The sequence below is a fragment of the Dendrobates tinctorius genome, unplaced genomic scaffold (assembly GCF_039654945.1).
Source record: "Dendrobates tinctorius isolate UK_male_01 unplaced genomic scaffold, ASM3965494v1 ptg000106l, whole genome shotgun sequence".
Lineage (NCBI taxonomy): Eukaryota > Metazoa > Chordata > Amphibia > Anura > Dendrobatidae > Dendrobates > Dendrobates tinctorius.
The window spans coordinates 471,981-486,158 of NW_027361774.1; the positions used below are offsets into that span (position 1 = coordinate 471,981).

Sequence of the window (14,178 nt, forward strand, 5' to 3'; positions counted from 1 at the left end):
TCTCTTTTGCTCTGTCTTCAGAATATATCGGAGTGCTGATATAGGGATTTTGAAGTCTAGTGACTTCAGGGCCGTTTTTCCTATCAGACATGTTGAGACATTTTTGGTAGCGTTTTTGCAGATTGCAGCCAGCATCTTTTCTGTCCTTTCCTATCTAGTTAGTTGGGCCCCATCATTTGCTCTGCCTGTCTTTCTGTCTGTGTTTTCATCTGTTTTCACTGACAATACATGTTGGGGGCTGTCTATTGCTTTGGGGTCTGCTCTGGGGCAGTTTAGATTTCCCCTTTCTTTCTTTAGGCTTATTTAGTTCTCCAGCTATGAAGAGGCGTCTAGGACCACCGTAGGAACGCTCCACGGCTACTGTTAGTTGTTGTGAATAGGCTCAGGGGTCTGCAATCCGCTAGCTACCAACCTCTCCGGTTTTCTGGACTTAGCTTGCAGTTTTGTTATTTCCTCCTCCGGTGACTCATTCATAACACATGGCCCCCTCATCCCTACCTTGGTATACATAGATCCCTCATCCCTATCCTAGTATGCATGGCCCCATCCTTATCCTGGTATGCAGAGCTCCCATTTTGTCATAGTATGCATGGTCCTCATCCTTATCCTGGTATGCAGGGCCCCCATCTTGTCCTAGTATGCAGGGTCCCATCCCTATTCTGGCATGATTGGCCCCATCCCGCTCCTGGTATGCAGTGCCCCATCTCATCGTAGTATGCATGGCCCCCATCCTTATCCTGGTATGCAGGGCACCATCACTATTCGGGTATGACTGGCCCCCCATTCCAGTCCTGGAATGCATAGCTCAATCCTTATAATTGGCCCCCATCCTGGTATCCATGGCCCCATCACAAAACATTAAAAAAAAGCATTACACTTACCTACCCGGCACTCCCTTGCTGATTCCTGCTCTGATACCAGCAACTGCTTTATGCTTGTAAGCAGCACATGGCAGGGACATAATGCGTGCTCACAAGCAGAGCACAGCTGCCAGAGTACTCGCCGTTAAAACTATATCAACATTATGAACATAAAAAAGGCTTCTCCCCTATGTGACGTCTCTAATGTTTATTAACAGTTGATTTCCAAGTAAAATATTTCCCACATTAAGAAAATGAAAAAGGCTTCTCCTCTGTGTGACTGCTCTGATGTCTAACAAGAAGCGCTTTCCGGTTAAGATATTTCCCACAATCTGAACAGGAAAAAGGCTTCTCCCTTGTGTGAGTTCTATGGTGAGTAACAAGCAGTGATTTATGTGCAAAACCTTTCCCACATTTAGAACAGGAAAAAGGCTTCTCTCTTGTGTGAGTTCTTTGGTGTTCATTAAGATTCCCTTTCCGGTTAAAACATTTCCCACATTCTGAACAGGAAAAAGGCTTCTCTCCTGTGTGAGTTCTTTGGTGTATATCAAGATTCCATTTCTGTTTAAAACATTTCCCACATTCTGAACAGGAAAAAGACTTCTTTGCTTTAGGAGCAGTTTGTTTTTTATTGCCTGTTTTGTGACTTGGATTTTCCTTAGTAGTCGGTAAAGAATCAGAAGATGGGACCTGTTTCATAGGATCAGATGACAGATCTTTGCTGTGAATGGATGATGATATATCTGGAGTAATGGCAATCACTTCAGTTGTATCTTGTAGGATCTCAAGATCATCAGATTTAAAAGTTGAAGATGTCAGCTGTCCCTCTGATCTCCTGGTACAGTCATCTGCTAAGATAAAAAACAATTATTTTTAATAAAATACCCTTGAGTTTTATATCTTTGAACGTTTCTACTTAAACTGTCCATAAAAATGGCAAGCTATGTAAAAACCTTTAATTAATTACCAAGACAATGACAGTTCACAGTCTAATAGAAAACCTTGTTGGATGAGCCAGTAGTGTGCGGTGTTCAACTGTTGGTTCATTCTGCCTCCCAAATATCAAATAAAAAGAAACCAATCAATGTTATGTAGGCGAAAATAATACCAATTCTCATCTCACAAAAAACAAGTCCCCACTCAGGTCCATCATCTGTCAGTGGAAAAACAGAGGTTCCCACACTATTAGTGGCTCAAAGGCTGTTGAAAAGCAACAAGGTTTCCATAAACCAATCCGGCAAAATCCGCTCTCACTTCGGAGTCTTGCAGTGTGCGCAAACAACATTTAGCATCCCTGTATTTAGCAATATTATAGTGAGAAGAACCCACTTAATTTGCGGTGTCTCCTGGAGCACAATCTGGGCACTATGTGCTGGGTAATAAAATGGCAAATGTGTAATTTTCACTCTCCAACATCCACTGTGTGTTAATTTCCAGAAAGTGTCTGTGGAGTCAAAATATTCACTCCTCCTACACACGTGGTCTAAATTGTTGGTACCCCTTGTTTAATGACAGAAAAACCCACAATGGTCACAGAAATAACTTTAATCTGACAAAAGTAGAAATAAATCAAAAATCTATGGAAATGAGCAAATGAAAGTCAGACATTGCTTTTCAGCCATGCTTCCACAGAATTTTTAAACAATTAAAACTCATGAAATAGGCCTTAACTTAATCGGTTCATGACCGCCAATGGTAGATAAACGCCGGCGCTAGCAGGGCTTTGTGCAGCGCAGTTGTTTGTCTACGGTCGGCAGTTTTGTGCTCATCGGGACCCCACGTACCTTATAACTAGGGGATTCCACCCCAAAATGCTTCCTGTGACCCCCTACTTCATTGAGACCTGATCGGTACAGGTCCTTATGACATCAGCATGACACCAGCCAATGAGACAAATCACTAGGAAAGTTTGTTGTAGCAGCGAACTTTCGCGGGTGATCTGTCTCATAAAACCGCTGCTTCTCCTCAGATCTCCTGTCAGTGAGATATTAGAGGAGAAACAGTGTTACAAGTGCTGCTGCCAACAGCTGTGTCAGTCAGCGATTGTGCTATAAAGTAAAAAAAAAAATAAGGCAGGTTAGGGTTAGTGCTATAGTTAGGATTAGTGTTAGGTTAAAGTTAATGTTTATTCTTAAGTTAGGGTTAGGCTAAAGAATTAGGCTTTTCTCAATGGTCTCCCCGATAATTTGGTCATGTCAGACACGTAGTTTTCTATTTACGGGAAAAAATAAAAACGAATAAAATGGCCCGTCAGTATGATAGTGCAGAGGAGGCTTATGCACTTTTATGTTCTGACAGTGAAGAAAGTGCAGTGTCAGATGGCGATGTGGATTTCGAGGGCTTTAGTAGCAGCGACAGTGATAGCTCAGAAATGAGCAGTGATTCTGGTCCATCCTCACACACAAGGACCAGTACAACAAGAAGGGCAAATAGCGCTTCTGGAGAAATGTCTCCAACTCAGGGAACAATGCCCAGTACTAGCGCTGTCCCTAGTGCTCGGTAATTGGCGCACACCAATGTCCAAGGGGCTTTGCCTCTTGATGTAGCATTTCCCAGATGGGAGGCTTCGGATTCGGCTACTCCATTCATCCCTAATTTTATTGCCATTCCTGGTATAAATGTGGAGGTGGAAAATTTTGGACCAATTATTTTTTTTAATTTGCTTATGACAGATAGCTTGCTAGAGCATATTGTCCTACAGATTTATATGTGTCCCAATTCATCAGCCAGAATCCATGATCCTATTATGCTAGGTCACATTTATGGAACCAACTAATGTCCTAGAAATGAAAACATTTTTAGGACTTACATTCTCTATGGGGCTTGTTAAAAAACGAGCATTCGGTCCTATTTGTCCAACCGGCCTGTTCAAGCCACCCCTATGTTTTCTGCCGTTCTTCCTAGGACCCGTTATGAGATGCTCATGAGATTTTGGCATTTTAACGACAATAGTCAATGCCTGCCCAGAACTGCCCCAGAACATGACAGACTATTCAAAGTCAGACCCATCATCGAAGACTTGACAGAAAAGTTCTTAAAGCTCTACACCCCAACAGAAAACATTTCCATTGATGAGTCCCTTGTAAAATTCAAGGGAAGACTGCACCTCAAGCAATTTATTCCTTCTAAGAGGGCAAGGTTCGGAATAAAGCTCTATAAAATGTGCGAGAGTTCAACCGGATACACATCAGCTTTTCACATTTATGAGGGGAAAGACCGCAAACTGAACCCACCAGGATGTGCTACTTATCTGGGGACATCTGGAAAATGGTTTTGAGCCTTTTTTTTACAAAACGGCTACAATCTGTATGTTGACAACTACTACACCAGCATACCCCTATTTAAAACTCTGGTTGAACATAACATAGGGGCTTGTGGGACCATTCACAAAAACCATCAGGGGTTTCCACAATCATTGGTCAAAGAAAATTTCCAAAAGGGGCAGTCAGGGGCTTTACACAATGGAGAGCTGCTTGTCCTTAAGTATAAGGGTAAAAAAGATATTTTTATCCTGAGCTCGATCCACACAGAGGCCACAAGGGCCACTGCAGACCAACAGGGATCCACTACTCCAAAACCTGTGTCTGTCATTGACTACAGCAAATATATGGGGGTGTGGACCTTTCAGATCAGGTTCTGCAGCCATACCAGGTATCAAGAAAATCATAGATCTGGTATAACAAGTTAGTCATGTATTTGTTTCAGGTGGCCACATATAATTCTTTTGTGTTATACAAAAAAGCCGGAAATGCAGATACCGTATATACTCGAGTATAAGCCGACCCGAGTATAAGCCGACCCCCCTAATTTTGCCACAAAAAACTGGGAAAACTTATTGACTCGAGTATAAGCCTAGGGTGGGAAATGCTCCATAGATTATTCCCCCATATACTGCCCCCATTAGAAGCTCCATATTGTTCCCCCATATGCTGCCCCCATTAGAAGCTCCATATTGTTCCCCCATATACTGCCCCCATTAGAAGCTCCATATTGTTCCCCCATATACTGCCCCCATTAGAAGCTCCATATTGTTCCCCCATATACTGCCCCCATTAGAAGCTCCATATTGTTCCCCCATATACTGCCCCCATTAGAAGCTCCATAGATTATTCCCCCATATACTGCCCCCATTAGAAGCTCCATAGATTATTCCCCCATATGCTGCCCCCATTAGAAGCTCCTTAAGATTATTTCCCCATGTGCTGCCGCTGCTGCAGCATGTAATAATAAAAAAATGACATACTCACCTCTCCGTTGCTGGGTGTCAGATACTCCACCTGTCCTGCGTCCATGGCTGCTCACCACTATCTGCCACGTCATCAGTCAGTGACGTTCAGACTGCAGGGGGCGCGGCGCACACTAACCACGTCACCGTGCCCTCTGCTGTCTGAAGTCACTGACCGATGACAGACAGCAGCAAGCAGCCATGGACGCAGGACAGGTGAGTATCGCTATACTTACCCGTCCTGACGCTGTGTCTTGAGCCCCCAGCTTCTCCGCGCTCTTTCTTCCTGCCTTCAGCGGTCACGTGGTGCCGCTCATTAAAACTCATGATATGCGCATATTCATGAGTTTTAATGAGCGGCACCACGTGACCGCTGAAGGCAGGAAGAGAGAGCACGGGGAGAAGCTGGGGGCTCAAGACACAGCGTCAGGATGGGTAAGTATGACCTGACACCCCCGCCCCCCCCCTCCCCCTCTGACCCCCCGGTGTATATGACTCGAATAAAAGCCGAGAGGGGGACTTTCAGCCCAAAAAAACGGGCTGAAAATCTCGGCTTATATTCGAGTATATACGGTACTTTCCTTCATTATCAGGAAAAGGTCACTGAAAATCTTATTTTTGATAATTTTGTCCCCGCCAATCCTTTAGAATGTGAAGATGTCAGAAGACTCACTGAGCGACATTTTATTGCACTCATCCCAGTAACTGAAACAAGAAAGAACCCCAGAGAAGATGTCGTGTATGTTCCTAGAGAGGAATGAGGCATGATCCCCGCTATTATTACCCACAATGCCCATCATTGCCGGCCTTATGCCTCCATGACGGCTTTACAATCTTCCACACACAACCACGTTTTTGAACTGTTTTGACATTCAAGCATTTGGTTTATTTAGTGACAGACACATTTGAGTAGAGCTGACTTAACAATTTCCGGGGGTAGGTGGGGGGAGGTCTCCAGAGACACAAGCTGGGCACAATATATTGGGCACTACAATGACATTTTTGCAATTTTTGCGCTGAAACTTCCACTACGTGTTTCTGGAAATCATCCATGTAGTGAAAATGGTCACTATATCCATAGATGAATTCCCAGAGGGGTGTCATTTCCAAAATGGGGTCACTTCAGGGGGGATTCTGTTGTTCTGGCACTTAGTGGCTCTCCAAAGTGCCACAACAGCAGAATCCCCCCTGAAGTGACCCCATTTTGGAAATGACTCCCCTCTGTGAATTCATCTATGAGTGTAGTGACCTTTTACCTATCTACCTATTTCCAATGTAATATCTGGGGTTAAAACAACATTTTAGTGATAAAAATGTACCATATTTTTCGGACTATAAGACACACTTTTTGCCAAAAAATTTTGTGGGGAAATGGGGATGCGTCTTATAGTAGGAATATACTTACAAATGTTGTGGAGCGGCGCTCTGTGCTGCGTGGAGGGCTCCACCAGAATTTTGTCAAAGTCCAGAGACCCACGCAGTTCCATTGCTGTGATGCGGTGGTCTCCAGAAAAATGGCCGCTGTGAACGGCACATGCTCAGATTCAGATCTCGCCCCGAGATCTCGTTGCCGAGATCTAAATCTGAGCATGTGCCGCCCCCAGCTGCCATTCTCCCGGAGGCCATCACATCAATGGAGCTGCAGGGGCCTAAGGTTTTGACAAAATGGCTGCAAAGCCCCCCACGCAGCACAGAGTGCCGCTGCCCCAGCACAGAGCGCTGCCGCCGCCACAGGTGCAGTGCTGCCGACCCAGCGCAGAGCACTTCCACCCAAGCACAGAGCACCACTGCCACACCAGCCTGGAATGGGAGTTTCCGGAGGCCACCGCACCAGCCTGGACCACCGGTAAGCTGAATTTGGACTGTAAGACGGACCCCCATTTTGCACATTTTTCCGCCCCTATTTTCCTTTTGAAAATTTGGGGTGCGTCTTATAGTCCAAAAAATACAGTATTTTTTTTTTCTTCACTGCCCAATGGTATAATTTTCTATGGAACAGCTGTGGTGTCAGTATGCTCACTGCACCACTAGAAGAACTCATTCAGGGTAGTATTTGGTAAAATGCAGTCACTTTTGGGGCTTATGCTGTTCTGGCACCTCAGGGGCTCTGACAATGTGACATGTCACCCACAAACAATTCCAGCAGAATCTGCTCTCCAATACGGCGCTCCTTCCCTTCCAAGCTCTGCCATGCGCCCAAACAGTGGTTTACCCCCACATATGGGGTATCGGCGTGCTCAGGAGAAATTGCACAACAAACTGTATGGAGCAATTTCTCTCGTTCCCCTTATGAAAATGCAAAATATGGAGCTAAAAAGATTTGTGAAAAATCTTTTTTTTTTTTTATTTGCATGGCGCCATGTTATAAACTTCTGTGAAGCACCTGTGGGTTCAAGGTGCTCAATACACATCTGCATAAGTTCCCTAAGGGGTCTAGTTTCCAAAATGGTGTCACTTGTTGGGGGTTTCCACTGTTTAGGCACATCAGGGGCTCTCCAAACGTGACATGGCAACCGCTAATTATTCCAGCATATTTTACATTCAAAAAGTCAAATGTCGCCCTTTCCCTTCCGAGCCCTGCCGTGCGCCCAAACAGTAGATTTCCCCCACATATGGGGTATCGGAACGCTCAGGAGAAATTGCAAAACAAAATGTATAGTCCATTTTCTCCTGTTACCCTGGCGAAAGTGAAAAAAAAAAATAGGTCTAATGGAAAATTTTTGTGAAAGAAAAGTAAATATTTATTTTTTCCTTCCATATTCCATTCATTCCTGTGAAGCACCTGAAGGGTTAATAATCTTCTTGAATGTGGTTTTGAGCCCCTTGAGGGGCGCAGTTGTTACAATGGGGTCACTTTTGGGTATTTTCGGTCATATTGACCCCACAAACTCACTTCAAATGTGAGGTGGTCCCTAAAAAAATGGTTTTGTAAATTTTGTTGTAAAAATGAGAAATCGCTGGTCAACTTTTAACCCTTAAACTTCCTAACAAAAAAAATTGGTATAGTTAATATAGATGCTACTGTGCAGGCGCCACCATCACCGGTGACATTTTGCTGGATGTAATTTCTTTCTAAGCCTCACAATAGCCACAATATTATAGGCATTATCAACAATAATATCAATGCTATTATATGCATTATGTAATAATGGGGGCAGGTCAGTGAGGGGTCAGCGACCTGTCATAAGCCAACACAGATGAATATGTAATCAGAGCACCACATAAAGCCCCACCCACAGCCCCACCCACAGCCCCGCCCAAGAGCACGAGAATCTCATTAACTGAAAACTACAAATACAGATTCCACAACAGTAAACCAGAGTTGCCCTCACTTATGGTGGACCATTGGAGCTACTATGAATCCTGAGCAGAAGATTAGAGAGAATAATATTGCTCCCCATATCAGGAGAGATTGTGCAGTAATCTGAATTCCTTAGGATCAAAAACAATGTAATTGGTTGTAAGTTCTATAGAAAAGGGCTTTCACTGCCCAAAGTCATTGAACAGTTTTGGGTGGAGGAGAATGTTGTGATCTAGAGGCAAAATGGTGATCATGGTAATACGGCCGGACTACACCACCGATAAAGCAGCCACAGCCGGTGACTGAGAGGAATCTGTGACTTCTCTGCATTCAGTGGTTACTACTCACCTGGGTAGTCATATGTGGGAATCTCCTCTTTATACCACTCATCACCCCTCACATATGTCTCTGTAGTGTTAATATGGGTCAGATCTTCACCCTGAAACAAATATTGTAAAAGTCACCGACAGATGGAGAAGTCCCATCTATGATCAGCTCTAATCCTGCCATCTCCACCGTTCTCATTACACAAGTATAAAACACATAATACTGGTGGATAAAACAAGACTGAGCACAAGACCTTCACAGCCGTCTACACATCATAGGGGAGATCTCCTGACACCTTCTCTCCATCTACCTGATGATCCTGAGGAGCACTGGGATCTTCTTGGTTACAGTCCTGTGGAAGAAGAGGACGGGGACATCTCTCTGGTGTTGTCCTCTTACTGGATAGATCTGGAGGAAACACATACAGGGACTGAATTCATTCTCTACATACAGATAATTATAGGCCGTGTGTATTTAGTCCTGTCTATTACCTGGAGATGTGAGGGGCTGGGGAACCTCCATTATGACGTTCTTGTACTGATCTCTGTGTCCTTCTAAATACTCCCACTCCTCCATGGAGAAATAGACAGCGACATCCTGACACCTTATAGGAACCTGACACATACAATGATACCGTCATCCCCCCGATCCCTTCATAGTGTTACTGTATAATGTCCCAGCATTCCCAGCAGTGTCACCTCTCCAGTCAGCAGCTCAATCATCTTGTAGAGGAGTTCTAGGATCTTCTGGTCATTGATGTCCTCATGGGTCAGGGGGTGAGGTGGAGGCCCCGTGATTGGGCTCAGGGGTCTTCCCCATCCCTCAGACACAGGGTCCTGACAGTGATCACTAGAGGTCTTCTTCACCACTGTGTAATCCTGGTAATGGAGAGACACATTAATAAATCTCACTCCAGACATTCCCAGAGTCCTCACCTCTCCAGTTCTGTCCATCTGTTATTCCCATAGATAAGAATGATGTAATGTGAGGTCATCAGAGTCTCTCACCTCTCCAGTGAGACGGAAGAGGATCTCTAGGGTGAGGTGTAACATCCTCTCCGCCATCTTGTCTCTGTCCATATCCATCCTTGATGGGTAAATCAGGAAAATTCTCTTCTGTAGAAGATCTTCACTGAGAGGATCCGATATTGTAGAGACCTGAATGAGAAGAAGATGATCCGATGTAACATCATAAGAATCCTGTGTAATAATACAATTACTGGAGATAATAAGGGAAACATATGAGGAGATTTATTATCTTACAGGGTTTAGTTTTCTTCCCTGACATCTACTAATAAAACCTATATATTTAGGCCACAGACAACAAGCAGTTTCCTCCTCGGAGTCGGCAGCTGAACACGTTCCTCATAGACTCATCTTCCATAACGCTAATTCTCGTCTCATTACCGACACTGGAATCGGCATTAGCAATACTGCAGGAGATATTCATTACACGCGACATGAGAAATAACTCCTTCATGATGATGACGACATCTTCATCTTCTACTGCGGCTCTAGAGACAGATTTGGCCAGAGTCGGTCACTGCCTCCATCCCCACCGGCCGTCTATATGAAGGTTTCCCGTCTTCCCCGCACTGGAATCTTCTATCTATATGTAATATATGGGTACAACCCCAAGAACACAGTACCAACCGTGAAGCCTAGTGGGGGAAACATCATACTTTGGGGGTGCTTTTCTGTAAAGGGGACAGGACAACTGCAACGTATTGAAGGAAGGATGGATGGGGTCTTGTATCGGGAGATTTTGGCCAACAACCTCCTTCTCTCACTAACAGCATTGAAGATGGGTGGAGGCTGGGTCTTCGAACAGAACAACGACCCGAAACACAGAGACAGGGAAACTAAAGAAAGAATAACACAGGGACCGAAAGGGTTAATAGGACTCACAGGAGGAACCGACCCAGAAAGCAGAAGATCCAGGAGGGTCTGCCACATATATGACTGCTCTGTGCACAGGACCTGTGATGAGGTCACAGGAGGGGAGGAGTCAGGGGTCACATGATCAGGGGCCTCAGTGTGTGCAGGACTCTGCTGTGCTGGTTGTCATGGTGTTGGATGAGGGGAAGTTTCTGTGTGGGGTCAGGAGGGGTTTACAGGGTAGATGTAGCAGAGCCGTGTGTGTACGAGGTGTACGGAGCGGAGCTGCGTGTGTACGAGGTGTACGGAGCGGAGTTGCGTGTGTACGAGGTGTACGGAGCGGAGCCGAATGTGTACGAGGTGTACGGAGCGGAGCCGTGTGTGTACAAGGTGTACGGACCGGAGCCGTGTGTCTGCGAGGTGTACGGAGCGGAGCCGCGTGTGTGCGAGGTGTACGGAGCGGAGCCGTGTGTGTATGAGGTGTACGGAGCGGAGCCGCGTGTGTACGAGGTGTACGGAGCGGAGCCGCGTGTGTACGAGGTGTACGGAGCGGAGCCGTGTGTGTACGAGGTGTACGGAGCGGAGCCGTGTGGGTACGAGGTGTACGGAGCAGAGCCATGTGTGTACGAGGTGTACGGAGCGGAGCCGTGTGTGTACGAGGTGTACGGAGCGGAGCTGCGTGTGTACGAGGTGTACGGAGCGGAGTTGCGTGTGTACGAGGTGTACGGAGCGGAGCCGAATGTGTACGAGGTGTACGGAGCGGAGCCGTGTGTGTACAAGGTCTACGGACCGGAGCCGTGTGTCTGCGAGGTGTACGGAGCGGAGCCGCGTGTGTACGAGGTGTACGGAGCGGAGCCGCGTGTGTACGAGGTGTACGGAGCGGAGCCGTGTGTGTACGAGGTGTACGGAGCGGAGCCGTGTGTGTACGAGGTGTACGGAGCTTCGGTCTCAGACCCCTGTGTATACTGTATACACCTGTATACCCCCAGCTTCGGTCACAGACCCCTGTGTATGCTCTATACACCCGTATACCCCCAGCTTCGGTCACAGACCCCGCATCTCTCACACTGTAGAACTGACGCCGGACACACACGGTAAAACTGCGGTCGTCGGTCTCTCATCTCTCGCACTTATACTGATAACATAAGATGGAGTCAGACGAACCCTCCTACAAAACGTGAGAACAAAGTCATTACTACAGGACTGTGTGAGAAAGGGATTTATTCTACAAGAAACGCTGGGGCCACAAATGAGAATAACATAATGCCGTTCATCTTCTCTTTCACCATAGATATTGACAGTGAGGGCGACTTCCACTTTGCCGCAATGTGGATTTTAGTGGCCATACATAAGTAGTTTACTAGCTTCTGAAAGCTTTCTGGAAGCCGGGAAGGCCTGGTTCCCAGTAAAAGGGTAGAAGGTTCCAGATCAACCGATCCACCATTCATTTGTGCTATCAGATGCTTCACCTCCCAAAGCCCAGAAACCACCATACAAGACCACCAAATATGTCTCACGTCACCAGATATTCCACAGCCCCTAAAACAGTCTCCCGAGATTTTAGGAAAAATGCTGTGAATTTTTTCCGGTACATAATAGACTCTGTGCAATAGTTTTAAGGATGTCTCCACAAGGGAAGTCTGGTGACTACCTCTTGATATGGCGTCATAGCTACGATACCATTCATCAATTGACTGTTCAAACCCCAGATCCTCCTCCCACTGTAACATATACTTCAATTTTTTATCATCTTGTGGGGAGTTTCTAGCACAGTAGATCAATGAGATTGTTCCCCTGCCCAAAGGGTCATTTAGACATTTATTTTCAAAACTCGTTGCCCTGAGAGTAGTACCGCTCGGGAGGATCTGCTTTGCAAAGTGGGAGATCTGGTTCAGTCGCATTACCTCCCTAACTAGAGGGTCAAATGTTTGAACAAATTCCTGTTTGTCAAGTAAGATATTAAATGGGGAACACAAATGTTTAAGTATATGAATACCTTTCAGCTTCCACCAAGAAAACATTTGTGGCTCAAGGCCTGGCGGGAACATGGGGTTTTGTAATATAGCTGTCAGGGGAGAAGGGCTTGATTGTAAGTTATATTTAAATCGGACTTTCCTCCAAAGAAGCAACGAGTGGACTGTAAAAGGAGCCACATTCATTAACCCCCATGAAAGTCGGTCTGTGGTCCACATTAGGCCTGATAAAGAGAATGGTTTGGAGAGAAATGATTCCAGAATAACCCATCTCGGACTATTGGGATATGAACACGCACTTATTAATGGAGCAATCTGTGCCGACTTGTAATAAAGTGTAAAATTAGGGAGGGATAAACCCCCTTCTTTTCTGTGACGGAACATACGTTTTTGCACAATTCTGGGTTGTTTTCCTGGCCAGAGAAACTTAGACATCATAGAGTGTAAATGAGGGAACGTTCTGGCTGGTACCATAATTGGGAGGGACCTAAATAGATGTAAGAAGTGAGGCAGTGACACCATTTTTAATGCCTGTATTCTGCCGGGCCAGGGTAACTTTGAGGAAGCCCATCTATCCAGGTCCCTCTGGAAGTTTTGGATCAGTGGAGTGTAATTCCACCTAAACACAGTTGACCTGTTGGCTGTTAAGTTTATACCCAGATATGTTAGATAATGTTCTTTGTGTATAAACCCAAAATGGGAGGCTATATTAGTTTGCTCTTAGGAAAATTTACAAATAATGCTTCGGATTTATCAATGTTAATCTTCAACCCTGAGATCTTCTCAAATTTGTGAAGGAGGGAAAACAAGTGAGGGAGTGTAGTGTGGGGACTTATTAATGTTAGCAGGACATCATCCGCAAAGAGGCTGACTTTATATTGGTCTCCCATATTCTCAGGGCCCAGGATATTCTGATCTCTCCTTATTGCTTCCACAATGGGTTCCATTACAAGTGCAAAAAGATCCGGAGATAGAGGACAGCCCTGCCTGGTACCCTCTGAATATTAATTGGAGGGGGATGTGGTGACGGGAGTTTTACATAAGCGATAGGGCTATCATATAACAATTGGAGGCACTTTATAAGTTTAGGGGAGAATCCGACTTCCGATAGAACCGTAAAGAGATATGTCCAGGACGCCGAATCGAAAGCCCTCTCAGTATCTAATGCAAGCAGGAGAAGTCGCTTTCGTTGTAGGTTAGTTGTATGAATAATATTTAACGCTCTCCTAATATTATCTGGGGCCTGTCGCGCTGGTATAAAACCAACCTGATCCCGATGGATGAGGTGAGGGAGGATTTTATTGGTCCTGTTAGTCACAATGGATGTAAAGATTTTGAAGTCAATGTATAAGAGGGATACAGGTCTATAATTTGTGGTGAGATGATCTTTCTTAGGATTAGGGATTACGGTTACATGCGCCACGTAGAGCTCAGGGGGCAGCTGTGAGCCATTTAGTAGTGAATTACAGAGGTTTTTATATGTGGTGTCAGCACATCGCTGCATTTTTTATAATATATTGGTGTAAGACCATCCGGCCCCGGGGACTTTCCTCTTTTTAGTTTTTTGATTGTTGAAACTATTTCCTCCTCAGAGATGTGTAAATGGAGTTGTTGT

General features: G+C 45.3%; 1 protein-coding gene across 1 annotated transcript in view; it reads right to left on the reverse strand.

Annotated features, from left to right (window-relative positions):
* Positions 1–12,259, reverse strand: part of LOC141100527 (uncharacterized) — a 59,636-nt gene extending 47,377 nt beyond the window's left edge. The window contains 6 exon segments of the mRNA XM_073589090.1: positions 1,119–1,708; positions 8,735–8,825; positions 9,024–9,121; positions 9,205–9,328; positions 9,412–9,591; positions 12,242–12,259. Coding sequence (XP_073445191.1) covers positions 1,119–1,708; positions 8,735–8,825; positions 9,024–9,121; positions 9,205–9,328; positions 9,412–9,591; positions 12,242–12,259 — 1,101 coding nt within the window.
* Positions 12,260–14,178: the final 1,919 nt, after the last annotated feature.